This window comes from Corvus hawaiiensis, chromosome 5 (assembly GCF_020740725.1).
Source record: "Corvus hawaiiensis isolate bCorHaw1 chromosome 5, bCorHaw1.pri.cur, whole genome shotgun sequence".
Classification (NCBI taxonomy): domain Eukaryota; kingdom Metazoa; phylum Chordata; class Aves; order Passeriformes; family Corvidae; genus Corvus; species Corvus hawaiiensis.
In genome coordinates this window covers 70684981-70712853 of record NC_063217.1, presented here as the reverse complement: position 1 = coordinate 70712853, position 27873 = coordinate 70684981, and the positions used below count along the sequence as shown (strand labels likewise).

General features: G+C 46.3%; 2 protein-coding genes across 5 annotated transcripts in view; both read left to right on the top strand.

Annotated features, from left to right (window-relative positions):
• The window catches only part of SPATA5 (spermatogenesis associated 5), a 164228-nt gene extending 164026 nt beyond the window's left edge, over window positions 1-202 (top strand). The window contains exon 14 of one of the 2 annotated variants that reach the window (XR_007203618.1): window positions 26-97. Coding sequence is in view for 1 of the 2 variants with exons in the window: in XM_048303595.1 (XP_048159552.1) it covers window positions 26-202 (177 nt within the window). In the remaining variant the exon portion in view is untranslated. Of the gene's footprint in view, window positions 1-25 lie in introns of both variants that reach the window. The other variant, XM_048303595.1, reaches the window with a different exon arrangement.
• SPRY1 (sprouty RTK signaling antagonist 1) lies at window positions 125-22979 on the top strand. 3 transcript variants are annotated; one of them, XM_048303602.1, is made up of 2 exons: window positions 125-205; window positions 20698-22979. In XM_048303602.1, the coding sequence occupies exons 1-2, from the start codon at window positions 162-164 to the stop codon at window positions 21713-21715; spliced, it is 1062 nt and encodes a 353-aa protein (XP_048159559.1). In that variant the 5' UTR covers window positions 125-161; the 3' UTR covers window positions 21716-22979. The 3 variants fall into 3 exon arrangements, with proteins under 3 accessions (XP_048159559.1, XP_048159557.1, XP_048159558.1); XM_048303600.1 differs by lacking the exon at window positions 125-205 and adding an exon at window positions 7354-7438; XM_048303601.1 differs by lacking the exon at window positions 125-205 and adding an exon at window positions 19683-20382.
• Window positions 22980-27873: the final 4894 nt, after the last annotated feature.

The window sequence follows — 27873 nt, the reverse complement described above, 5'->3', positions numbered from 1 at the left end:
TTGGTTTTTTATTGTTTCTTTGCAGATAACAGCAGTCTGCAGGGAAGCAGCCCTCCTAGCTCTTCAGGAAGACATCCATGCCAAATCTATCACGGGCCGGCACTTCCGGAGCGCGCTGACGGTTGTGAGCCCGAGGATTCCCGACTCGTTAATCCAGTTTTATGCAGATTACCAGCAGCAAAGTGGACTGCACGCGCTCTGAAAGGCAAATTAATACATACCCCATTCACTGTGTGAATGGCAGATTTCCTTTGTAAAGCTGTCAGAAGCCAAAGAGTTTTGTACTGTGAGTGAGTGGAGTGTCTGGAGTTAACTGAATGCGGAATTGCTGTAATAAAAGTCCCTGTGGGAGTTTTGAGTGTCATAGACATCATCCTAAATTTTAGATTTTACCATTTCAGTGGTATAATCTGCCTTTTAGAGGTAGTCAGATTATCTCAGTGTATATCCATATATCCAAAAAAAGGATCAAATTCTGAATTTTTGGTAGATTCTTGGCCCTAAATAGAGAAGCAACAGAGGCCATTACTGCCTGATTTGTTCCTGCCTCAAGCACAGTTTAAGCCCAGGGACCATCCCAGTGAGGTGCAGACCTCTGGAGTGGCCTCATTGCAAAAAATGTTTAAAATTATTGTGAATCTTTTGATTTATGATCTCCAGAAAAGCTGCCAAACAGGCTCTCTGAGATAAAGCCAAGGCATCCTGATTGATTACAGCCAAACATTTATCTTTGGTCTTCACCAACTCCTTTTTAGACATGCTGGCAGGTAGGCACCTTAAAAACTGTCCACCCCTTCACTAACCTGAACCCACTGCCACATGTCAGCAGAAGATTCTTGTTGTTGATGTTTGTTTCCATCAAAATAAATAGGAATGTTGATAAATAAATAGGTAATTTAAAGCTGGCCACTGGAAATCCATAATGAATCCTAATTAATGAATGAGAAAACCTCCTTGCAAAAACTGTTATAAATGACCACAAAATACTTCAGGGACAGATAAAATCTTCTCAAGTTGTTTCTTTATTATATCGTCTGTTGAAATGATGACAGGTCCTTGTGGGCTCTCTGCTCTTACACTCAGGATGAAATGCAGTTAAGCAAACTAATATTCAGCTTTTTCCCCACAACAGAAAGACTGAGCTTGTCTAGTCCAGACATAAAAAGTTGAGGGAAAAGTAAACCAAAACCAACACAAACTTCAACAGAAAGGTAATTTCTTCACCTTGATTATGGTTTTTCCTCTCCTTACTTAGTTCCACATTGTAGGCATTTTGTAGCTTTTAAACAGAAATCTGCTATTTTTAAATGACAACTTTTGTATTACTCTCCTTCTAACCTATTGTTGCTGTAATTAGCATTTAATTTTAGTATTGCTGTAAAAGATTAGAGGATGAGGAAAAGGGGGTCCTTTACTTAGTTCAGCTGATGTGTGTGAGGTTTTTTCTTTTTTTCATTGTTTGACTCTTTAATAGTCCAACAGACAGAGGGAATTAAGAAAATTATAAACTGGAAAAGTTGCCTTGGGGATCAAGACTGCATCTGAAACTACTTTATCCTTCTTTTCTAAATTCTACATATTCCAGCTTGGAGCTCAGGATGTGAACCATTCATCATAACCCTTACAGTTTTGAGGTTTCCAGAAATTAAATGCCATACCTTTATCCCCTGGCACTTCACTCCAGTGTCTGCTCCTGAAGGGAGGAAAGAGAGACTGCAGTTTTCACTGCCAATAATGAATTCTGTTCGTGATTTTGTAGCCTAAAAATAACACTACGTGGTGCTCCAGATGAGTGTTAAAACTAGATGGCCATTCCTTGGGAAGTGCTCAGGTTTATTGGGAACATGGACCAAGGAGTGAATGTGGACTGAGAAACTACAAGAGGGGCAGGTAGGAGCTGGCTGCCCTGTCCCTTTGTGGAATCCTGCTGCCATCAGAGGGAAATTTTGCGCATTGAATTTTAGGACATTAGGAGAGAATGCTGGCCCATGTCTGCTGCTTGTGCCTTGGGAAAAATCCCATCCCTGCAAACATTTATCCTTGTACCTGTATGGTGCCACATTTATCCACAGGGCACCAAATCTCTTGATACACACCCATATGCCTGAAGTGATTTTAAATGTAGGAAGCTCCCTTTTTTATCCTTGGGTTTGTGGAATTTGATTTTTAAAAAAAGTAAGACATTCTTTTAAAAAAAATAAGCGATGACAAATTTGCGAAGTCCCTGGGAGGTGTCTGTTGCTCCCAAAAAATTCTTTTTGGAAAACTTTGCCAGTCTGATGCCAGTCAGGATCTTACTTCGTCCCAAGCCACTGATAAATTGAGATTTAAAGGAAGGTATGATGATTCCCTGTCTCTTTCCTAAAGACAGATCACTGTTACTGTGGATGAGCAAATTGAAACCTACTTACTAGAATTCTGGAAAACGACCAAAAGTTCGGTTTTGGTCAAAACACAGGGGCAGCGTAGCCCTTTCATAATCCAGCTTGGTGAGAGCTGTTGCACCCTGAGCCTCTCGTTGGAACTTACTGATGAGGGCACTGTAGGACAGAGCACTCCAGGAGCATCTCCTGTCATTTACAGGAGCGAGTTTTGCTTCAGAGCTGGCTCCTCACAACGTGTTTTGCTGAACACCTCGTGCCTTGGCACCCACTCAGATCTCTTGCACTGCGAGCCCATAAAAGCCTCAACACCTCTGTGCTGCAGAGCAGCTCAAAGACAGAAGCTCTCTCTCTTCTGATTGGTTTTGTTGTTGTGTTTCCATGAGATTTCATTTTAACGAAAGGATTGAGGCTCAGTGAACCTCAGCAGAGAAGGCATCTGAGAAGAACATCTCTGTCCCATCCTCTGTTTAACTGCTTAAACTTCCTAGGCTTACTTCTTTACGTTCTTTAGAAACACAGTCTTTTTCCTGCCTGCTATTATCTTTTGGGGCTGGTTTTTGGCCCAAATACTGCTTGAGTTGCAGAATTGTTAACATTAAATCAACTTTTCAACGTTTCAGGCACATTTTGTTTAAATACAAAGTCTACCTTTTTCCTCCAATAACAAGCTCTTGCAAAATGGCATAAAATGTCTTTTGACAGTTTGGCCAGAAATTACCAGGAGAATAATTTATGATCAAAAGGCGAAATTGTCTTCACTTAACTTGAAAAAAAGTTCAGTCCTGTGTTCTGCCTGATGCATAAAACAGATTTTCACTGCAAGTATGATACACAATTTTTAATCCTGGAAAAAAGAATGAAGTTTATTGTGGATAATTTTCCTGCAGCCTCTAAATGAGAGCAGAACATAAGTTTTACCAGGCTCAGGTGCAAAGGGACAGAATCAGGGAGAGAATAAAGATCATTTATTTCAAAGATGGTTATTCAAAATCATTGAATTTAGCCTTGTCAGCCCTTTCAAATACTATATCCTTAAAGCTGATTTTTGTGGATTCTGTATGCTGGCTCTCTCCTTTCAGCTTCATTACTCATTTTAAATGTCAAAGTGTGGGGATTCCCCTCCAGAAACTGGGCAGGTGCCAAACAATGCTCCTGCAACTGAGCATCCATGGAAGGCTGGGAGTGATGATTCCTGGTGAAGGAGGAGTCAGACTCTGCTGATGGAGTGTGGAGAGGGGAAAAGTGGAAGTCAGATCTGGTGTTTTGCCCTGTAGTGCCCAGGGAGATGAAGTTCAGTGATGGACACAGGTTGGTGGGCAGGAGAATTGTCTCTGCTTATTGTAGTCAGGGCTGTGTGGAGCCTGACCCTGAAGGGTTTTGGTTGTTTCTGGCTCTGCCAGAGAAAGCAGCTGATCTGCGGGTGAAACACAACTGCCAGCACTAGAAATGCCAGTGTCCAAGGGTTGTGGTATCCTAGTATGTAGTGCTAGAACTTGGGAGGAATTGGACCTGGAAGATGAAGAGTCACCACTGGAAGGTGTCACAACCTTGGCAAAAGGCCCTGAAAGAATTAGTAAAAAGTAGGCACAAAGAACTTGCCCTGCTGCCTGTGATCCCAAAGTTGGGATAAAACGGACTGTGCTTCCATTCACACTCCTGAGCCTTGGGGTTGCTCCTGCGCTGATGCACTCTAGGGCATAGGAAGTGGTTTGCAGTGGGATACATTTGGAAAATGGGTTTTGCATTGTGACCCTTTTGTATTTGTATTTAATATTGTTGCTATGGTTGTAGTGAAGTGCAGTAATTTTTGTCTCCTAGGAACCCCAAAATCTTTTGCTTTTGCTAATGCCCTTTTTTCCTTGACATGGAAGACAATACCACGAGTGATCTTAATGTGTGCAGTGTGATAAGGAGATTTCCTGAGGAAGTAGGTGCAAGAGGCAGAATTGCTATTGTGGCTGGGCATGTTTTGTCCATTTGGCAGGTCAACATCTGGAAGACAAATATTTCAGCTGAAACCTCCTCGTAATCTTGGGGTTTGTGTCTGCTCCTTCTGCAAGTGCTACCTGCTCATTTATTAACCTCCTCTGCTGGAAACCTTACCGTGCGTTTTCACCAGGGCTTTATGGGTTCTGTGTTAAACATTTTAAATGGTGTCATTCTTCCACACAGACTTAAATCCAACAGCTCCAGAGCCCTGATAGGAGAAGGAGATGTGTGTTTTCTCTGTTAACTGGCCTGCCAAGGACAGGAGGGGTGAGGGGGAGAGAGCCCCACTCTGTGTTTGCATGGCAGGACTCCAGCGAGAGTGCAGGTGTTGTGAGAAGAGGCAATGGCAACCAGATGACATTCCTTCCCCTTGAACTCCTTCCCCATTGCTCACACTGACTGTGCGTCCAGCAGTTGCACTCGATGATCTTAAAGGTTCATTTCCAACGTAAATGATTCTGTGATACCCTTCCAACAAAACTGGAGGCTAGCATGTTGTTTGCATGTGCCTGTGTAAAATCCATGGCAGTGAAAGCTTGGGTTCCTCTAACTAGAAGATTAGGGGAGTGGAATCACTCTTGGCAACCATTGGGAAGATACTAGAAGATGGTCCAGACAGTGATTTATCCCAGCTGAGAGCTGAACTGCCTTTCTGGAGGTCCTGATGTCAGAAGAGGCCCTCAGCACTTACCTAGAGAAAGTGCCTCGAGGTAGATGGAAGGAATTGAGAGCAGCGACCCTCAATATATTGAGTAAAATATTTTATCAATTTGTGCAAATATATCCTGTTTGCATAAATGGTTCTGGAAATGCTGCTGGTCTTTTCCTCTCATACCTGTGTGTGTGGCATTAACCACGCACCCCGGGGATTTTTTTATCTCCTTTGCTAACACTGAGGAGTTTTCACATCCCTGTTTGGTAAAATGGCTCTGCATCAGCCAAGTGTGGAAAGGGCTTTGATAACGTTCAAGGTGAAACACTTGTCAGCTCTCACTTTATCCAGGAACGGATTATCTGGGCTGTGGAATAATGAGGTCATATCTTTCCTCCACACCGCTGGCAAGAGCTTCGGATTTCACACAGGGGCAGCTGCTTACACCAAGCCTGCTCTGCTTAATGCCTTTAAAGCTACCCTGCTTCCCTGTCAGCGAGTTCTTCCCAAACTGAGGGTGTGAAACGTGCTCACACAGCCTCGTTTGCAGGGCCTGTGAGGGGGCTCCTGGTGCTTGGATCGCTGTCCTGTCCCAGAGCTGGGTGGGTGGGATGCAGGAGCACAGGATGTGAGAAGTAGAGTGACCTGTACGTTGCGACTGCACTTAAAATGTAGGAATGTGGAGCAGGATCTGGTGGGTGGGTGGACCAAAGCCATGAAGCTCTTTCCAGTTGTCCCATCGGCAGCTTGCGGTCTGAATCTGCAGCTTTAATGCTGCACTGTGGCAGTGAGAGTGGCCATGGACATGGAAGATCCCTAAAGCACACAAGCTGTGGGTGTTAAAGCCTATAGGTGCTTAAGTAGATTAGCAAACAAACAAATCCTTTAATATTCTGGAATGTTTCCTCACCACCTAAGTAGGGATTATTCCACCAAGACGGCAAATTCTATCCTTCTACCTAGTGTAAATTCTGCCTTTCAGAGAGCTGTGCTCTTTTATGAGCAGTACTCTTAGGTTTTAAAAAAAGGAAAATCTGAAAGCATATTGGAAGTCTGTGTGGATTTTAAGAAAAGCACAAAAATGGTAAAAAGAGCTGTTAAAAATGTTCAAGACCCTGTGAAAACCTAGGTTGCTGCAGTGCTGGCAGTAGCATATGTAGGATGCTACACCACAAAGGTTGCTACAATTTTATCCTTAAAATTTGTTTTACAGAACTCCTTACCACTTTATGTACAAATATGTGACACAACTCACCCAGCAGTTTCTTCTTAGCACTGTGAAAATATTGGTTATACGGTCAGCTTTCTATCTGAAACATGCAGAAACAACCAGTTACCTTGGTCTGATTCCACTTCCAGGCTTTCATCATCTGTGATTTTGGTAAAAAGCTGCTTTTGTTAATGTGTAATGCCTCATAGTAACCGGTTACACTTTTACTACAAAGGGGTGTTTTATTTTCCCGAGGGATGAATAGTAATCAAGGATCAGCTGGTAGTGCCAAGTGCCCTGATAACACAATTGGCTGCATACAGCTTTGTTAGGCCCCTTCCTGCACTGGCTGGCTGGGAAGACTTAAGATGTTGAGAGAGCTGTTCTTTACCTACTTGGCTGTTGGGGAGCTGAATTTTGGGAACACTTTGTCTGCTGGGTGAGGAGGTAAGTGCTGGCTTCAGAGCACATGAAGCCCTTACTGATTAAGGACAGTGAGGGGAGTGTGGGAGAGGGGATAGATGGAGAAAATGCTTGAAAATAAGCATGTGAATTAGAAAAATTACCCTGGAATTCATCAATGACTGATTTTAATGTGGAAGGGGGGGGGGGGGGGTTTGATGGAGTTGGAAGATAGGAAGTGGGAATACTGATTCTAATCAGAGTAGGGGCTGATTTGTGTTATTTTGATGCTGCTTTAGGTGAACTGAAGGAGGGCTGCAGTCACCATGGCCCTGTGGTAGGAAGTGTCTCACTGCTAAGCACAAAGTGGAATCTGGCTTTGATCTCATTAACCCCATCAGCACTGGAATAGCAGGTGTGTTTCTGGAGCTTGACTCTTTCAGGCACTTAAGGTGCATAGAAAAGTGGTAGAGATTACTTCAGAAAAAAAAAAAGGTAAGACAAAGATCCTGCTCTTCTGATTTTTTCAGAAATTTAGTGTCCAGTAGTGGTATCAAGAGGGAGGAAGGGAATTCTGCCCCTTTTCTCAATGAGAAGAGGAGATGTTGGGGGAATAGAAATCTGAGAAGTGGGGAGGAAAAGAAATTGCTAGAAAGCCTGTATGGAAAATTTCCTCCTTTCCTCTAAGTCTGCTCATTGTTTATTTTTAAACTTCACAAGAAAAAAAAAAATGAGATGGAGAAGAAGGAAAACCCACAGCAACAATAACAAGAAGAGCATCTTGGATGGCTTTGCACAAAGGTGGGCTTTATGTCTTACAGTCAGTTCTGTTAGGATGTGACTTAGCCTGATATTTTGAACATCCTCAATATCCTTAACAAGTGCCCTGTGCTGGATTTTAAGATGGGTTTATCCTGCTGGATTGTCTTGGGAGGAAGGGTCACAGCCACAGAAGTTGAGCCCAAGCTGTGCAGACTACTTTAAGATCTCCAACTTAAAAATAGGATATAGAAGTAAAGTTCTGTGTTAGCTCTAAAATTCTGCTGTTACATCAATTAAGGATCCCCCCTCGTGACTTTGATAGTAGAGTGTTTGTGGAAGGAAAGTAATGGTGGTTATGACTTGGTGAGCCCCTCCAGTTGTAACACACTTGCCCTGTCTTAAGTGAGGGCTGGAAACAAAACTCACATCATCACCTCAGGTTTTTAATCTTTGCAAAACATAATGAACTATTTTGAAAGGGTGGTTGGAGGGTTAAGCTAGGAAGGACAAACTGGTAGTGTAATAACATCTATATTAAAAATAAAAAAAACCCAACTAACCAACACAGATGTAACGTGTTATATAATCTCTGTTAAACTTGCTCTGGGAAACCCTCCAAGAGCCAGTGTCAGTCTCCATTTTGTACAAGTCTGTACATAACCTTTGTAAGAATTTGTGTGAAGTTGGGTGGGGAAACAGAGAAAGACAAAGTTAGAACAGAACGTAGCCTGGCCAAAGCCTTTCTGCGATGGCACATTCAGAGCAGGGACAGAGGGAGGTTTGCTCCTTCCTGGGCCTTCCCACCAAGCCACCCCTCGGTGCAGGTGCTATCAGCCTCTGTTAGTTGCTAACAGATACAACAATTTATTTAATGACTGCTAATAAGTAGTATATGTAACAAGATATGGGCTATGCTACAGAGCTGTTTGTTTTCCAGGACCTCAGTCACTGCCTGTCTCACCATAGATGGTGTTCACTTACCTCCCAGCAGAGAATAACTTGGAACAAAGTGTTTTCAGGCATGGTGTTTGGATACAGGGGGAAAGGTGCTGAAAACAGAGGAATTATAGTGATAAATCCTCTTGTGAAATGTGAAAGAAGCTTTTAACACTTTTCTGACAAAACATCAGTCTGACTGTATCGATCTATTCCTGCTGAGCTCTTGTCAACTTCTGTCCTTTCCACCTTCCTCCTTCCCTGGAACTACTATCCTAGTCAGCTCTTCTTGTGACACCTTTGGAAGTCATATCTCTTAACGGAGGTGTTGCTGTGCTGCTTCCTTCCCATTACCTGCCAGGAAGGATTGTTTTCCTCTACACAATTCAGCAGAGCAGCCACTGGCGCTGAAAATATTGATAGTGTGGAGGTGATTTGGAACATGGCAAGTTTCCTCAAACAAACAAGTAATGCAGTAACATTCATAAGCTTTGGCTGAGCTATCCTGCCATGAAATACACTGGGAAACTATTTTTTTCAGGCTTTTTTTCCTTTTACTCCGAGCCTAAGTTTAAAACAGAGCTGACGGACCAGCTGTCTCCTGTCTAAACTACCTTTAACAGGAACAGTAGAGCTGCTTTAGCTGTTCCTCAAGGAGCAAACAGGGAATAATTCCACATTTACTACATCTCTCACATTTACTTTGCATCTTTATAAACATAAACTAGGATACATTTGGGTATCCAAGTACCTAACAGCACAAGGAAAGAGAGATGTGATTTAGAAAATGCATGCCTTGGAAATTCTCAGCATCTCAGCCTGGTTTTCCTGACATGGTCTGTCCTTTCAACCTCTCTTTTCTTTGCCCAGGGAGGTCTGACAATGAGAATTGTCCCTTCCTGTCTTAGAAAGAACTCTCTGAGCAAATGATTCTTTCTGTGTCTTCCTGAGAAGTGCTGAGCACTTTATAGCAATTGGCACCCTGGAAAATTAAGTCTGCAGGAGTTAATGAGTCTACAGGAGTGTTTGTAATTGACTCAAAGTTGTTGTTTTTTCATGTGGCAAGTTCTAAAAAAAACAGCAGATGGTTTTGAAAGGTAATTCTTGACATGAGTCCAGCTCCAAAAATGTTGTTTTCCATTTACTTCCCATGTTTCACACTGTTTGTGTGTGATGAAATATGAGTAGCGCTACTGCTGAGCCGCTGTGCTCTTGGTAGGCTTGTGGTGAGAGATCTTTTCCATGCCTTTTCAACCATAGAAGAGTAAAAGAAAGGTGTGGTGTTGGTTTGTTTGTTTTTCCCCCTGTACAATACCTGCAGCAAAGACTCGCAATATGGTAAAATGTACTGAAAACAGGATCTTAGGTGCATAAAGGTTTAAATTTTCTGGAAATGGGACATTTTGAGGAGAATTTTAAAAGTCATGTTAGTTTGCTATGAGGACGGAGTGGTGTCTAAGTTCTAGCAGATTGATGTTTAGGTTTTGATAATTGATAATGGGTTTTGATAAATCTGCAGAGCTGAAATCCAGCCAGGTGGTGACAGCTGTTTCACTACTCTGAGAGGTATGGACATAAATAATAGCTGAGCGGTTGACCTCAATATCTGCTGGAGCTGAAGACAACCTTTCTTGAATACTCTGAGGTCTCTGTCTGGCCTTCCATGTAGAAAAGACTAGAACCCCGTAGGGAATTGTTGTCAGGGATTTTTAAAAAAAATTTATTTAATAAACAGTACGGGGAATTGCTGCAAACACTGAGTTCAGCCAGGCAATGATGTCCATATCAGTTCTAAGCTAATATAAGACGTGTTTTCTAATTTTCAACTGGGCACACTTGGCGTTCTTATCTTTATTCAGGTGCTTCTTTTAGGCTGGATTATACTGCTGTAAATTCATGGAACGATTGCTGTAGGCAACAGTGCGGTCCCTCCCTTGGGAATGCTTTGGTATTACAGTGCTGCTCCAAGAAATGTCACCTTGCAGCAGCATCACTGCAGTGTTTTGGAAGGTTAGTGGGCAGGCTAATTTAGGAGGAAATTACATTTTCTGCTTTAATTTTAAAACTACCGAACTTGGGAGGCAATAGATACAGGATCCTGACTAGGGTTTGAGATACTTTAACCTGGGAATGTTTCAGTAGTAGATGTGGTTCTTGTACAATGAAATTCTTTGGTTTCTCAAGGGCAGCATTTAATTGATATGGGAAAGAAACAAGAATCACGGGAATGGTTTCAAAATGAGAGCTATTGAGGAATCTAAAAGAGGGACCACCCCCCCCAACACACACAAACACAGTTTCTGGTGTCACAACCCCCCTGTGTTAAGTGTGTGTCTGTACATGTCCTCCTGGGTGGGAGCCAGCATGAGAGGCAGTGCAAGCTTTCCCCATGGCTTGGGTGGAACTAGAGCAGCCTGTCTCCCACCCCGATGGAAATGAGGGGGGTTTTCATCAGCAACGTGACAGTATGTGCAGGGGCATGTGTGTTTTCTGTTCTTCACTGTCAAGGGTTTTCCCAGTCCTTTTTGGTGGGAGAAATCTGGCCTTTTCAACCCAAAGGCTCTTGAGGGATAATATTTTTTACACTGTCTCCAAAATACCAAAGTCTCCTGACTTCCTCAATCTCAAAGGGAACCAAGGTTAACTTTGATTTCCCCAGGAACAGAATCCGGCCCTTGGCACTGAATATTCCTTGGCAGGTTGTTGTTGTTACTACAGATCAAAATTCCAAGATGTCACTGGCAAGCTCTTCTAGGGTACAACAAACCATATCAAACATGCAGGGGGTGTCTTGGCACTTTATACTTGAATTGCCACATGCAGAGCAGAATCTGTCAGAGAAGTAAGACCCAGAAAATAGGAAAAGGATGAAAAAATACGGGTTAATAGCAAATTATATTTTATCATTCTCTCGTTGGGATGTGGCAAAGTGACATCACTGTAGTCTTGTAGATTTGTGGTAAGAGATTTATCTTTTCAGCCATAACAGAGTAAAAGAAAGGTGTGGGGCTGTTTATTTGGTTTTTCCCCTGAGAAGTTAAAATCTGTAAATATTGAAGTGGGTGATGCTGCGGCCAGAAATCCATGTGGCTCCTGTGGCATATTCCTTTTCCTGTATCCAGTTTCTGGTGGGAAAGCAATGACAACTGCTGAGCTATTTGAGAACTGGCTCTCTAGATACACACTTAGCACCATTTGGTAGCACACAAGTGTATGAAGGCTCAGAGGAAGAAGTTGCCATGAAAAATAATTGCCTGTTGCAAACTTCTCTTCAAGGGATCCATGGAAAAACTACCTCCCTGTTTGCATTTGCCTGTTAAAATCTTACTGAAATGGCTTTTGATGGTAAAGCAGAACTAAGAAAGTGACAAAGATGGGAAGCTACTGCTTCCCCACAGAAGCTGCTACAGCCACGGAGGGAACCTAAACTTTGGTTGTTGACACACTGTTCTTGAGAGCGACAAGAGAGATTGTGTTCATTAGGCCAACCCCATCATTCTTGCTAAAAGCAGGCTCAGGTTTCCATGTATATTTTCAAATCAAATTAGAAACGCTGCTGCTGAGACCTCCTTCAGCTGACAGTGACGGATTGCACAACCTGATAAACAGGAGGCATTCCTGGAGCTGTGCTAACACCCGAGTCGCCACAAGTGCTTAGGTAATAGAAACATCCACAGAGCTGTGTATTTAAATTAGCAGAGAGCTTCTCCTCTTCCCCCAGTAAAGCAGCCCACTTCTGGGGAGCAGCAGAAATGGGAAGGGTTTGTGTCTGTGCGAGGAATTGTTGTCTCAGTGGATGGTAAAAGGCAGCATGCTCAGTGCTGGGACAAGAGACAAGGAGTTGCAGATAATTTATGGTAGATGGGAGTAAGTTATTATGGTATTCAGCAATAATGACAATTTTCCTTTTTCACAAAGCTGTTTATACAGGCAGATGAAGTCATATTAGCTAAAATAGTTAACAATTAATACAAAGTAATGAAGACATGGTCAAGTAGCTTATCAGAGTATCTTGTGCAAGTGCAGACAACTTGTGTAGCAGCTAAACATGAAGGCTACAGAGGCAGTTCTCCAAGGAAAATTAAGCTTGATCAGAAAACAGTAACTATGGATACCTGAAGGAGAGGTGAAAAGGTACCAGTTGCCTGTGCGGCAAAGGAGTAGTGGAAAATAAAGAGACTTGCTGTGGCCTACCCTTAGGAGAGTGAAGTTTTGCCTCTGGTTACCCAAGGAAAATACCAATTTCTTTGATACAGTGCAAGAGATGGGAAAGGGAAGGTGTGTTCTCAGACTCTCGGCCTATTTTACAGACCTTGGCATTTTCTTTCTGTTTAATTTGTGGTGAATTCGGGCACAGACCAAACCCCTCTCTCTGCAGCATTTCCCCGGTGCTTTGATTCCACATTCAAATGTTCATGAGGCAGGTTCACGTCGAGGTTTGTCCCTTTGTTCTTGGAGGTTTGCCTGGCTGCTGCCTTTTACTGTCTCATCTGCCTCTAAGAAAAACTGATGTTATCTCCTGAAGTGAAAACTGCAGGTTCTATTTGTAACTGAGGATTTCCTGTGTGCCTTTCCCCAGCCCTCGCAGTGACAGCAAGAGGGAGCGGTGCACGGGCTGCGCGTCTTCAGAGAGCTTTGAGAACAGCCCCTGCACAGGAGCTGAAGAAATCCCCAGCCACCGGTTGCCTTTGATCTCAGATAAAGGTCAACCTGTCTGGTAGAAAGTGTGATGGGAAACGCTACCACGTCAGCCTTCGCTTTCTCTTCTTTGTCCTGAAGTGATTCACTGTACCTGTCAGGGTATGCCTTCACTACGACACCCGCGGTGTTTGGCTCTTGGGACAGCTTTATTCGTCTCATGTGCCAGCTTAACCCAGGGCCGACAAGATTTCATGTGAGCTGCTGAGAAACTGCCCACTGCACTTGTTATTACAGCAGTGTTTCATAGCTGTTAGATTTTGTTGGTTTGTTGGGGTTTTTAAATCACAGAATCATTTAGGTTGGAAAAAAACCTTTAAGGTCACTGAGTCCAGCCATCAACCCAGCGCTGCCGAGTCACCGCTAAACCATGTCCCCGAGTGCCACATCTGCACACCTTTAAACCCCTCCAGAGTTGGTGACTCAACCAGCTCTCTGGGCAGCCTGTTCCAATGCCTTCAGTGAAGAAATTTTTCCTGATTCCTATTCTAAATTTCCACTGGCACAACTTGAGGCCTTTTCCTCATGCCTTGTAGTATATATATAGGCCTAGTGGTGTGTTAAAAAATTAGTTATGCTGGTCTTACCCCAACAAGTACTGAGAGTCTCTGAGACTGTTCAAGCACTGACAACTGCAAAGATCCACCTGACACAACCTCAAAGTCGCTGACACACAAAGCTTTGGGGAGCTGCATGTTCCAGTCAGTTCTCCTGACACCACGTCTGCAAGATCATCACTGGTGGGGGAAGTACCTGACTTACACATGCTGCAGGCAAGACTGGCACAACAATTTGGCTAATAATTTTGTTATAAATGCTAATGGAGGGAGGTGTTTAATTGCCTTTGAATTCCTCTGTAACTTTAGAAATGTTGTTGCAGCTGTGAAGATTAGTTATGAAGTGACAAGTAACTTGCATAAAGGGAAATACTTTCTCTGCTGAGTCTCCTCAAAGCCATGTTGGCTTTGTGACTGGGGCTGAGTGTGTGTCCTCCTTCTGGATTGGGATTTGTGCCCTAGCAAGGGCTAAGAGATGCTGCTTAGGGTGAAACAGAATAATATTCTCAGGTGGGGTGCACCATGGAAGTAGTTGTTACTGATAGTGAGAGGATCAGAGTTTATCCAGTGCATCTTTACAAAGGTCAGTTAAGGCACCTAGAGAAAAAAGTTGCTTCTAGGTGTGGCTAAGGAAGAAAACCAAACAAAAAGCTAAGGACTTGCTTTTATTCTGTCCAGTCCACCTTTTGGCACTCTGAGGCTGCCATGAGGGGGAAGTAGCATCTGACTGCAGAAGGTGGGGATAATTTCCAGTATGTGATCCTCAAAGTAAAAATGGAAACAGGGATTGGATCACTGCTCTTGGCCATCAGTCAGTCTCTTGAACACCATTCTGACAGGTTTTTCAGAAGGATTTACTTCAGACGTAGAGGGCTGGTCTCTCTTGACCTGTTGGCAGTCGGGGCACCTCTAGATGATGGTTTGGAGATGGAAAATAACTTGGTTGCATCGGATTCCTGCCTGTCACTCCTCAAGGTCGTGCCAGGATGTACCCATAAGTGCCAGTTTATTCTCCAGGATGTACCTCTCCTTTTTCTAATCAGAACTTCTCACTGCTATCATTTCCAGGAATAATCTGATGAGATGGGCTTGTGTGAGGTGCGGAAATGTTTGCTTGAGCCTGTGGAGAGCCTTTGGATATCACTGGAGCGTTTTCCCTTCTTTCATTGAAGTATTCATTCAGGTGCCAGGTGATAGTAAACACCTGCCTGTACTCCTGGTTATTTGACTGACCCATTAAAGCCCAGTATTATGTTTCTAAAATCAAGCTCTTACACTTGGCATAGTTTTTTAAGGTGGTACTGGCTTTAGAGATGAGAAAGGAGAGGTATTGAGGTGTTTTTATGGTAATATCCTAAGAAAAATGCATACAGACTTCTGTGAGAACATAGTCAATTGGTAAATGTGTTTTTCAGTGGTGGAAGAGAGCCCTGCTACCACCAAAGGCTCCGAGGTGAACTTGCACCACTAAGACTACTCTGCAGGAATTTTGGTTTTTTTTCATTTTCTTAGTAATTTTGGTTCTTCAGTTGGGTTTTTTGTTCATTTGAACTCTTACAGGTTCCAAGGTTTTCAGAGGGATTTCACTGAAAATGGTTTTTTTGATTTGTGCTCGAGGTGTGCCTAAGAATGCTTTTGGTGGACTACCACATTTTCTAAATCCCCCAGCAATATTAATGCTGAATTGGAATATTTTTATTCCACACCAAGGATTTTTATGCCATTGTTTGTCCTTTGAGCCTCTGTCATTGGAAGATGGTATTTAGGGTTTGTCTGTATCAGCAATCTGTTAATTACAAACTCAGAAGTATTAGAAGTCATATTACCACTAGTACTATATTCTAGTATTCAGTATAGAACCTCTAATGCACACAAATTTTATTTCATAGAGAAGTAGGTGGTTCAGGTAAAGGTTTCGCATAGTGATGAAAATTTCAAAAATGCAGTTTAGGTGATTTCTTTCCAAGCTCAGTGAAGTTTAATGAAAAACAACTGTGCTACATCCACGAGTGTGGTGCACAGACTGTCATCGAGCACCACCTTTGTGCTGGTGTGTTCCTGTTTGTTGGGATTGTTTGCTTTTGGATGAATGTTCCTGCTAAGCAGCTCCACGCATTCTTAGCACATACTTTTCTTTGGGGCAAAAGGTGGGAGAATATGGGGTTTTTGTGAAAGGGATTGTTAGTATGTTTCAGATAAACTTAGGGCTGCAGTGGTGTTTAGCCAAGTACTGGAAGTCTCAACCATTCCAGCACTTTGTATGTTGTTAGGAAATAATTCTCAGAATTTTGATGTGCTTTACATCACTTTCCCATGTTCTTTTGGTGGCCTGTTAAAATACTCCACTCAGTGAAAAAAAATCAAACCAAAACACTCCCCCCCTCCCCCCCCCCGCCCCCCCCCCCCCCCCAAAACATACGTCGAAGATAATATCTGGCCATAAAACTACTGGCTTGGAAAGCATCCCTGTATCTCTTTGGCACCACGGCAGAGATACAGTGATGGGCTTTGGATGGGATCTTGCCGAGGCAGGACTGGAAAGGCGGGAGAGAGACAACCGGGTCAATAACCCGTATCATCTCTTGATGCTGCAGTGCCAGCCGTAAAAGGGTGGGAAGAGCCGCTTCCTATCTGATGGCAGGATGACAAGAGCGAATGCTTCCCGAGGTCCTCAGCTGCCTCTGCAGTAGGCTTGAAAGAAGCAGAAAATATCCTGTGAATATAAACGAAGGGCTGTTCCATCTGGCTTGAAAGGCGCTGATGGTAAAAGAGAAGAATCTCTCTCTAACGCTGTCAAAAGGAGCGTGGCAGAACTCAGCCCTTCAGCAGAGTCCCGTGTCCGGCGGTGCCGCGGCAGCAGCGCGGCCCCGGCTCTGCCCTCCCGGCCGAGCGCAGGCAGCGTGTGCGGACCGGGCACCTTCGAGCTCCGCCGGGCCGAGCCCCCGGAGCGCTCCCTCTGCCGGCGGGGCCGCGAGGAGCCGTGCCCGCGGCCGGAGAGGAGCAGGTTCTCCCTCCCTCCCGCCCTCCTTCCCCGCCGGCCCGCGGGAGCGGCGGTGCCCGCGCGGGAGCGGCTCCCGGCGGGAGGGCGGGGAATCCACGCCGGGATTTCGGAGGCACACTGACATCAGGGGGGCGCGGCCGGCGGCGGGCGGGGGCTGCGCGCTGAAAGGCGGCGGGGCGCGGCCCGAGTCACTCCGGAACGGCGGCGGGGCAGCGCGGAGCGGCTGCCGGCACTGCCCGGGCTGGATCCGTGCCGCCAATGTGCCGCGGGAGGCGGGCGCTCACCCCGGCCGTAGGTAAGCCCGGGCGGCGCTCGCCGCGCCGCACCCACCCCTCCCGCCGGGTCAGGTGCGGGCGGGCGGCCGGGGCTCCCCGCGCCGCGCTGGGGGCGGCCGCGCTGCGAGGCGTGCGGGAGGTGCGGGCGAGCCGCGCTCGCTGCTCTGCGGGGCAGCGGGCGGGAGAGCCGGGTCTCGGCTTCCCGGGCCAGCAGCACTGAGCTGGGCGCGATTCGCTGCTCATAGAGACTCTCCGGGTCGGTGCTCGCCCGTCCCGCCCGACGCACGGTCTCCGGCGCCTCGGAGCCTTGCGCGACCCTCTCGAGCCTGCGGAGACCTCGGTGCCAGACTGCGGCGTGCGGGGCCACCTCTCCCCGCCGCGTCCTGCCCTTGCCCCGAGCCTGTCACTCGGCCCCCGGCAGCGACAGCCAGCACATGGCTGTGTGCGGGGAGCTCGCAGGGCCATTGCATTGCGCTCCCTCTCGCTTCGTTCGCAGTTCGCTGAGCTCTGCCTGGAGAGCCAGAGCCGCTTCGTGATTGCTTTAAAAAGAAAATAAAACAAAAAATCAAAACGAAAAACAAAAAAAAAACCCGACCAAATCTTTCGCACGAGAGGTTGTGGTTGCACTTTGCCAGACGGGACTTGCGGCAAGGACCATGCGGTGAAGCCGAGCGCTGGAGCGGGACCGCAGCCCTGCACTCTGCGATCGCAAAGGGAAATAACAGACAACCGGAGCAGGAGCCGCGCACCCGCCGCCTGTTCCCGGAGACCTGCATCGCAACAGCCCCGCTGCCTGCCGCAGCCTGCAGCCGCCTGAGGCTCGATCCAGGCACTCCGCTTTGCAGGAAAGGCTGGATTTCCTCCCCGTCGCCTCCGGACCGAGAGAGCCGCGGCCGAAGGAGAGCGCCGCTTCCCCGGGCGGCCCGGCCCGCTGCATGCTGACCCCCGGGAGAGGGGGGCTGCGGTGAGCACCAGAGCGGGGCTTTCCTCCGCTGGCCCAGTAGGACGTGAAGATCGGCGAGCGAAAGCTGTTCGGGGACGAGGAGCGCAGCCCGCCGGGCTTCCCCGCCCCGGGGTCCGGGAGGGCGAGGAGCCGGGGCCCCGCCGCCCCCCGCCCGCTGGATTTGCCGTTCCCCGTGGCTCCCTGCACATCAGTAAGTTGGGACCCGCCGTGCGCTCACACCGCGGCCGGCGCTGCCGCGGCGAGCAGGTGCCGCGGGGCGCTGCGGCGCCCGCCCGGCGAGGGGCGGCCCCGACCACCGTCCCACCGCCCCTCTCCCGGAATGGAGGCACTGGGCTGCTGCGGGAAGGCTCGCTGGGGACCGCGACCGGCTGCAAACGAGCAGAACGTCAAAAGCACCCCCCAATGCTCCTCGCAGGTGGGGGCCAGAGGGGCTGAGGTGGGGGGTGCCTGGTGCGGGGAAGCCCCGGGGCTGAGCGGCCGCTCGGCTGCTTTAAGTGCCGGGCAGTCCGCCCTCCAGAGGCAGTGCCGGGCTGAGATCTGCCTTCCCCTGTGGAAAAGGGAGAGAAGGAGGGAAAGGAAAAAAAAGTCCATGTTTTCATTCATAACTTTTTTTCTACCCTTTTTCCCCTCCTCTTCCTTCCTCTCCGTCAGCGCCGTGATCCGCTCCGCTCCGCTCGGGGCGCAGAGAGCGCCGCGCCGCCGCTGCCCGCCTGGGGGCCGCGGGGAGCGGGGCGGGACGGGGGGGCTGGCGGCGTGTCCGAGCGGGTGTGGAGAAGGGGAGGGAAGCGGGATCCCACCCCTGAGGTGCGGTGAGGGAGCGCAGCCCCGGGTGCAGAACCGTGAGGGCTCTCGCCGCCTGCGCCGTACGTTATTTTATTATTTTGTTTTACTCGTTTTTATTTTATTGTCCGGGGGGAAGCAGTTTACGAGCGATCTGCGCGGGGGTGGAGGTGGCTGGTTCAACTCTCGCCCCGGTCTGCAGCTGGGCTTGTCAGTCTGCGCCGCGTTGATGTTGCGCTTTTCCCCCAAAGATGGCACTGGATGTCTTTCGCATTTTCTTGCGATATTGTTTTCCATCCCCTAGGGAGCCCAGCTCCTGGCTGGTACAGCTGTAAATCTTTCCCTTTTCGCATTCATTCACCCTTGGCCTGTTGTGGATTTGTATTCAGTGCTCGTGAAGAAGGCAGCTTGTTGTGTGGGGTAGAAGAAAATTCTTTGCTGGAGGTGGTGGGGCACTGGCACAGGAAAAAGCTGTGGATGCCCTATTTCTGGAAGTGTCCAAGACCAGGTGGGATGGGGCTCTGAGCAACCTGTTCTAGTGGAAAGTGTCCCTGCCCATGGCCGGGGGCTTTGGAACTGCATGGTCTTTAAGGTCCCTTCCCAACCAAACCCTTCTGTGATTCTATTCTGTGAATTAGAAGTGAGAGTGTCTGGGTTTCTATTTAATCGGGTGACCACAAAGCCCACACAGGTGATGTTCGATGTAAAATGAAATCTTTGACTACTGGATGAGGACAAAGACTTTGTGTCCCGGCAGAAGCTGTCACTTTCTGCCCATGGTGACTGCCTGTTAGGAGAAACCTTTCCTCTTCTTATTCTTTCTGTGCTTCCACACCACGGTGCCCTTTTCTCCCTGGAGTGGGGAACAGCTCTGTGCCGGCTGTGGTAGGCAAGAGTTTTGGAAATGCTTGATAGCACTTGCCTTTCTCTGCTTTCAGGTAAACACTTATGGCATCTCGGGGGGGATGAAAAAGGGACTTTCCTTCAGCTGACAGTAAAGAAAAGCGATTTGTTGTCTTGGTTCCCTGCATAAATGTGGCACCTAGATACTCAGCTACATTTTTGTGTAGGTACAGAACTGTCACTGCAGTTTTCTCAGTCAATGTTGCAATCTTCATGTCCCTAGCTAGGAAGGGGATGGAAATATGTAACATCTCTACTATTCTCCTACTATTTAAAAGATAGACTAGCAGATGTTCTGTTTATTTGAGAAGCTTTTAATCTGTCTTGTGAAAATGGATTTGTTCTCTGTTTGTGTTTTGAGGTTGTTGAGGGGTTTTTATCTGCTCTTAACATTTTCATGAATCCTCAGGTACTTTTTGTCTGACACCTAGTTCATCTAAGCCTTTTCTACCCCATTTTTCTTTCACACTCTGGCCTGTGGTCAGGAAACATTTGAAAGCAGGTTGTTTGCACCCTTGCTTTAATCTTATGAAGGAGCATATTAGATTTGTAGGCTGAGTTACTTTCTCATAGAAAATGTCTTGGCCACTTGACAGCACTTAGTTCAGGACTCTGTAATGCACATACGTCACTTTAAGAGGGAGACTTTCCAAGCACACTAGGAAGCAAGTCTGTGGAGCTTTCTGATGCTGCAGATTCAGACAGAAGAGTGAGAACTGGGCATGTTCCTCACTCTGCCATACGGAACATGAACGTGGTGGTGTTCCTGGCTGTTTCCAGCTCAGTTTCGGGGGCGTTCAGAATTGCTGTTGCTAGAGACAGATGTTGAGTTCAGTAGCAAGGGAGAGGCACTTCCCATGGCATGCCAAGTAAGCGTACAAGTTAATACTGGATTTTTTTTTCAATTTTTTTTTTTTAATGGCATGGGGTCTCCTTTGCATTCCTCATCTATGATGCCATACCCAGACTCTCCCCATTACTGGACTTTGGCCAGATCCTCAGCATTGCTGTAATCCCCTGCTGAAAGTGATCAGTGCCAGGTGGCTGGGGCAGTTTGGGCTTTGCCAGATCACTTCTGTTTTCAGAAAGTATCCCATGCTTTATCCCTCTGCTGCCCTTGATCTCATGTGTATATGTACACACGCAGTGTTTATTTACACCTTCTGTCTCCTTTCTTATTTTAGGATTTCAGATGCATGCCAGGTTCCTGCTGAATGCCAGCAGCAGAGATCACTACAGATGGAGCCCCAAAGTCAGCATGGCAGTGGCGGTTCCCTGGTGGTGATTCAGCAGCCCTCCCTGGACAGCCGGCAGCGCTTGGACTATGACAGGGAGAGCCAGCCCACGACCATCTTGTCACTGGACCAGATCAAGGCCATCAGGGGCAGCAACGAATACACCGAAGGACCGTCTGTGGTGAAAAAATCGGGTCCGCGGACGGCACCGAGGCAGGAGAAGCATGAAAGGACTCATGAGATTATACCAATTAATGTGAATAATAACTACGAACACAGGCCCGGCCATGCGGGGCACGTGGCACATCAGCATAATGCCAGGGCTCCCGTCCTGAGCCGATCGACCAGCACGGGGAGCGCGGCCAGCTCCGGCAGCAACAGCAGCGCCTCCTCGGAGCAAGGGCTGCTGGGGCGCTCGCCGCCGTCCCGGCCGGGCTCCGGCCACAGATCTGATCGGACAATCCGCGCACAGCCCAAGCAGTCGGCCCTGATCGTGGACGATCTGAAGGGGCCTTTGAAAGAGGACTTGACGCAGCACAAGTTTATCTGCGAGCAGTGCGGGAAGTGCAAGTGCGGGGAGTGCACGGCGCCGCGGGCCCTGCCCTCCTGCCTGGCCTGCAACCGGCAGTGCCTGTGCTCGGCCGAGAGCATGGTGGAGTACGGCACCTGCATGTGCTTGGTCAAAGGGATCTTCTACCACTGTTCCAACGACGATGAAGGGGACTCGTACGCGGATAATCCCTGCTCCTGCTCCCAGTCACACTGCTGTTCTAGGTACCTGTGCATGGGAGCCATGTCCTTGTTCCTGCCTTGCTTGCTCTGCTACCCTCCGGCCAAAGGATGCCTAAAACTCTGCCGGGGGTGCTACGACCGCGTCAATCGTCCGGGGTGCCGGTGCAAGAACTCCAACACGGTCTATTGTAAACTGGAGAGCTGCCCCTCCCGGGGTCAGGGCAAGCCCTCATGATTTTGGGAGGGAGGTTTTCTTCCTCCAACTTCAGTTTTTCAGGTTGTAGCTGATTTTTTTTTCCCCTCTCCATCTTTTCTTCTTCCCCCCTCCTCTCCCATTTTGGGAGGACTGTTCTTTTCCTTTCTGTCTCCCCAGCTTCAGATACATGAGTTCTCCCCCTTGCATCTTTGCTCTCCTCCTCCTACTGACTTGGCTGAGTGTGGAGCATTTCACGCAGTCGTTGCTGCTCTTTGGTAAGTGTGGACCTGGTATCTGCACCTGCCGCTCTCTTGGGCAGGGTCTTTGAGGTTGTAACTGAACCACTCCTGAAAGAGACAGTCAGGGCTCACTGGGCTCTTGAAGCTTCTTGCTCTGTGAATATCTTCCCAAAGATGTTTTTTTTTGTTGTTGTTCTCAGCATTTTAGGGGGTTTTTCCTTAACCTCCCAGGTGCCAAGGAAGAATTACTTTCCTGAGTGAGCTGGATTGTGAACTAACTTTTTGTGTGTGTTCTTTCTGGAGAGGGATGTAAAATAAAGGCTTCACCAAATGAAAGGCCTGACTCTTCTATAGGCAGCCTGCTTCTTTTTGCATCTTTTTTTTCCCCCCTCTCTTTTTGTCTTAACTTTTGGAATGCTCTCAGACCTGAGAATTGCCCTGCCTCCTCTTTTTTTTCTTTTTAAATTACATTTTCAATATAACTTCAGTTTTTGCTACACTATGTAGATCTTCACATTGGAGACATTGTGGCTGCAACATACTCATTTGTTTCCTTTGCTGTCCAATCTTTGAAGGATATTGCTCACTCCACCCTCCTAATCCTGTTTTTATAGTCTGTCAGTATCAGTTGATATTAAAGTTGGTGGTGTTCATATATCCAAACGGCCTTCAGGTGTCATTGAGTCACCTAAATGTTCTTGAATCCTTCAAGTCTCTTGTGATCCTTTGGCTTAGTGAGTTTAGCTCTGCTCTGTGCTTTATAATTTTATTCTGTCCCTGTTTTATTGCCTTAGCCACAAATTGTGGTCCTTTTTTGTATATTTTATGTATAAAACACAAAGTTGAATCCCAACTATTTTTAAGACAAAAGTCTGTTAAAACTTTTTTTATTGTAAAGAATATTTATTATGTGAATCTCTATTATTTTATGATATTTATTGCAAAAGACTTCAAAAATGTACTCATGTCTGAATATAACAAAATATCAATACTTAACGAAATAAGGATGACACGAAGAAAGTACATATGTTAACTATAATGCAGAAAATATATTAATTAATGAACATGGCTCTGGAGTTCTTTTGTTACAATGACAGCTTGTGAGCTACATGTGTGTATTGCTGGGCTGTCCCTCCGTCAGGTCTGTCAGGTGGCAAATAACCTCCTATTGATACTTCAAAGCCACTAGTCTGTGCTCTAGTTTAGTTTACTTAATTTTAAGTTTAAGCCAACTATATATCAAGTAAGTTTTTGCAATGGGATGTTTAATACAATTGAATCTATGTTGTGCTTAACAGTGCCAAGAAATGGGGGCTCTATTTATTTACCAAAGCATTTGGAAATACAGTTGTGGAGGAGGAAACCACAACTTCCAAGCTGGGGTTTGTTTTTTGTTGTTTCTTAAGGAATACCACATTAACATGGAAAGCCATTTAAAATTTTCCTATATAGAACTTCTTGGCTGGTTAAATGGTGCAGCAGCTGAAGAAATTCATCTCCCCAGCTCAATTCTAAACAAAAAGCTAGAGGCAGGATGAAAAGTAGCAATTGTGTTGCTGTAGTTTGGTAGCTTTGAAATCTGGGAATGTGTGTGTGTGTTTGGGCCTATGTCTGCCTTACTTGGTTCTTTTCCCATACGTTTTCCAATGTCAACTGAATCTTCTGTCTTTAAATTAAAGGCTCTTAAGGGTGACCTAAGTGTCACGGCTACTTGTGGCCATTTAACACACATTCAACAGAAAAAGCTTTTCATTAAGAGTGAATGGGGAGACCTCATTCTTTTCCTCATATGGGTCAAGGTTACATCGCAATTCTCCTGAACTTTAAAAGTTTTAAATGGATGTAATTTCACATGGTGTTCAGACTAAGTGGTTCTAGAGAAACTCCACTTCAGAACACAGCAATGACTTGACAAATGTGTCATATCTTGCTTTTTTTAAGTCGTGCTGCTTTGAATTGCCATATTCAAGCTGCTCTGACTCCCAGCACAGTGATGATTTCAGTAAGCTTGCCCTTTTGTAGTTAATTCCATCCCAGCTGATGCAGTGTCATGGAATGGAGCTGACTGAAAAGCTGCATTTTTATGAAACAGCACAGATGACCCCTGAGAGATATAAAGTGAAATCATCACCTGAGTACACCTAGGAATGCTCCGCAGGATGCGGGTACTGCTGCTCCTCTCTGTGTGACAGAAGTGACGGGCTGGGGGGCTCATGGGGCAGCAGTGGATGTACACGAATTCTGCTGTCCAAGATTTCCTGAGAGGAAGCAAATGCAGGAGAAGAATGTTCCTGAGGAGCAGCGACTCGCACTCCTTCACTATCACCGCGCGTCTCTAACGGCGACAGCTGCAAACAGCCCTGCAGAGACAATGGGGGCCTTGTCCCCTGCTGGCCAGAGATGTCCACTGGTAACTGTGTGCTGACACCCGGGAACACGGAGCCAACTGCCTCCTCACAGCAGGATCACAGCCAGCTCCCTGCTCAGGGCGTGTGCTCCAAGGGTGCTGCTTGTGCCTCCTCGAGGAAAACTTTACCCTCTGTACCTCTGTCTCTTTTTTTTTCAGCCAGATGACTTATCCAGGGGTTTGGGTTGGTTCCTAGCAGAAGAGAAGAAATCCCAAAGGGCCCACGTGTTCGCCATCCTTTAATGATTGTCTTCCATCAGGAGCCATCTCATGGCACTGATCCAGATCTCTTTTTTTTAAAACAGAATCAACAAAAGCTGTGATCTAGTTAGTCATGCTAACGCTCCCTTTACTAACCAGATTTTGGGAATAATTTGAGGTTGCAGTTCCTTTGGAGAAATATTTGACTTGGACCTACACAGCAATGAGAAGAAAACAGTTCCTTGCAGGTCTTACATGGTTTTCTAATTGCCAGGTAGAGCAGGCAGTGTTAGAAAAATGAGAATAATGTTTTTCTCTTGGGGTAGATGCTGTATGCTTTGTATTTAATGTACAAATGTATCTCAGTTCACTTCCAGGTACTCTCTGGAACGCAAGGTCATTGCCGTTATGTCATGGAAATGACTGGGAATTCATTCAGGCAGATGGATTTTGTGGTGTAGAACCACGCAGGGTTGCACAAGGGCACATGAATGTCTTTCCAGCTGAAAGAGACCAGAGCGAGCTGACAGATGGATGAAGTGAAGCTCTGAAGCCTCCACAGCCTGAAGAGACACAGGTTACTTTAAATATGCCCCAAGTGGTCAGCCACTGTAGAGTGTTCTACTTTCCACAGTGGAATGGCCATCCAAGGATGCGGTGTTCTGTCGGAAGGGGGTTTGCTGAGGGGATTTCCAGCAATTAGGGCACTGAAGTGCAGATTTCAGTTCTTCAACCCAAAATTTGTCAGGGAGCTGTTCGAGGTTACCCCTCCATGTCTGCAGAGTGCCAGACCGTCAGAGCCTGTTGCAATGTAGGCCATAAAAAGTACTTTTTTTCTGATGTTTCTGAGATGTTTTGAGAAGCCAGGAGAACTCTGTGTAAAATGATGGTGTAATTAGGCCGTAAGTTCAGCTGACCTACTGACCTAATTGCATGGGTGGGTGATGGATTTGGCTGAAGCTGCCATCTGGTTCTAACAGCGGAGGCCTCCGATGTGTAAGGTCTGGGTTGAAGGAAAAAGGGAAGTCCAGCAAGCTGGAATTCTTGCTTTGCTTAGTGTCTCAAACCTTATGATAAGAGATGAGTTTAGGAAACAATAATTTTGCAATAAAAACAGTAGGTAGATAAAGTTTCCACGTTCCATGCTGGAGGAATCCATGGCTGGGGTGAGAACTTGCCCTCAGAGTTGGGGTGTTTCTCCAAAGACGGCTCCATTACACTAATGTTGGAGTGGGTGAGGGCATTATCCAAGGGGGGATAATGCCTAACAAATGAAAAGTACTTGCTCTTGTTTATGGTTCCATATCCTAAAGACAGGTGGGAGAGGATTAGCTCCTCTGTCTGTGATAAAGCAAATCTGTTAAGAGGGATTAAAGGGGCTAGATGAAGTGTTTTAATGGACTTATATGAAGTAATAGATTTTTGTCCTGGAGGAATGTTCAGGACTCACTGATACTTCTGCATTTCTTGTTCTGCTAAAATTACCTCCAAATTCTAAGGAATCCTGATTAATTGTTGGCTTTCTTCCAGCTGGTGCATTTATGTCAGTCATGGTGGTGCTTCAAAAAACCTGGAATAAAATGCTGTTGTGCTGTCACACAGCTGGATTTCCTAGCCTTACACAGCACATGGGGCTGCACAGGTCTCCTTCTGATGACCCTTCATTTGGGGGGCGGGTTGCTTTTAGGGCAGCTCTTAATCATTTGTAGTTCTTCCCTGTGGTTGTGTTCCACCTTCCTCTGGCTGATGTGAGGAGCCAAGGCATGGCTTCTCCCCTCGGCATTGGCTACCCTCATATGGAGCCCGAGGTAACAAGCTTCCTGTTCCTGTTTGAACAGAAGGATCTGTTCAAAAACTTCGTGATCTCCGGAGTGATATTTACAGCTCGGTTTATATTTGTGAGAAAGAGATGCAGTGCTGTTGGTTTTCCCAGTAGCTGCCATTCCCACTCCTGGTGAAGATGTCTTGAGATGAGATACTCCCTCATTTACTTACCAATAAATACTAATTTGGGAAAGATTTCCTGCAAACCACACATGGTCTGCCTTTTTAGTTTAAGTATATAGGGGTGAAACACTAGTCTCAATGAATAACTTTTCCTTTTAGCATCAAAGAAGAACCAGAAATTCACCTGGATTTTTCAATATTCCTGATACATGCATGTGACAGTATTAAAAAAGAAAGAGTGTACTTGCAGAAGAAGTGCATATTCCAAAATTAGCTTGAAAGTGTAGTTGCTCTTCATTTTGGAGCAGAGAAGCATACATTTGGTCAGTCCCTTGAGAAAGGTGTGCCTGATAGCCGTGGCTCTGGCCTTGTAAGCACGCCCTATTTTGTGAACCTTTGTCTACACTTACGGTGCCCCGACCTGAAAACAAACATCCTGCAGAACACGATGGCAGGAGGCACAAACAGCCTGACAGAGGCTCTGCCCCCAGGGGCTGAACCCCATTGTGTTTGTGCAAGAAGGAGCACAATGGGACATCCTGCCTGACCCCCTGCCGTAGTATGACCGGGTTTATTCCATGGAATATTTCTTCTGAATGAGCTGATGGATTTACACCAGTGAATGAGCTGGCCAGGCAACAGAGTGCTTGCACTGCCTTAGGAATGCCCAGGTTTCCTACATGTTAGGATGTTCTTAGTTTGTGGGATAAAGTGACTGTGAGAAGTAGCTGGAGCACCCTAAACATAGGCTGAAATTACATAACTGATTAACTACTTAATGGCTATTTTAAATGAAACCTCCTGTTTTCTGGCACATGCTTCAATTTCCAAACCACCCGAGAGTTCTTGCAATGCCGGGAGGATTCCTCTTCCACGCTCCAAGCAGGAGGAAGAGATGAATTTGCGTGACCTGGTAAAGGTTCTCTCCAAAGCTTTGTTTCTTGTGTGATGTCTGATTTGTTGCTTTTGGATCTGTGCACTTATGAGCGGGACACTTCCAGATGAAAAGGAAGAAACTAGTTGCCTGAAAGGAAGGGGAAAGTGCTGGAGCTTTCCTCTAACCCAGATATTGGGAGATTGCACAGTGCCTTCTTTTTATAGCAAAGTCTTATCTAAATCTAGTCTTATTTAACTGACCCCTTCTTTTTAGGGAATAATTATCCACTTGTTCATTTTTCTACATGGCATGCAAAGTTCTCCTGGATGAAATGTGCTTTGACTACAGGAGCACCTGGGCTGTCACTGAGACACTTGTTGATTAATACATTTTTACACGTCCTGTATCTCATCCAAATCAAGGTGAGGATAAACCTGGTTAGTCAGGGTGTTGTACAGGATAGTTGGATGTCACGAATTTGTTTTGTTCTGAAATTCAACTCCAGGTATGAACTTTGCCAAACTTT

Bases quoted from the DNA above. Each gene is read 5' to 3' on its own strand.
- SPRY1 (XM_048303600.1), top strand. From the start codon at position 7,368: ATGAGATGGAGAAGAAGGAAAACCCACAGCAACAATAACAAGAAGAGC. The intron at 7,439-20,697 runs GTGGGCTTTATG...TTCTTATTTTAG, and splicing joins TTGGATGGCTTTGCACAAAG to GATTTCAGATGCATGCCAGG.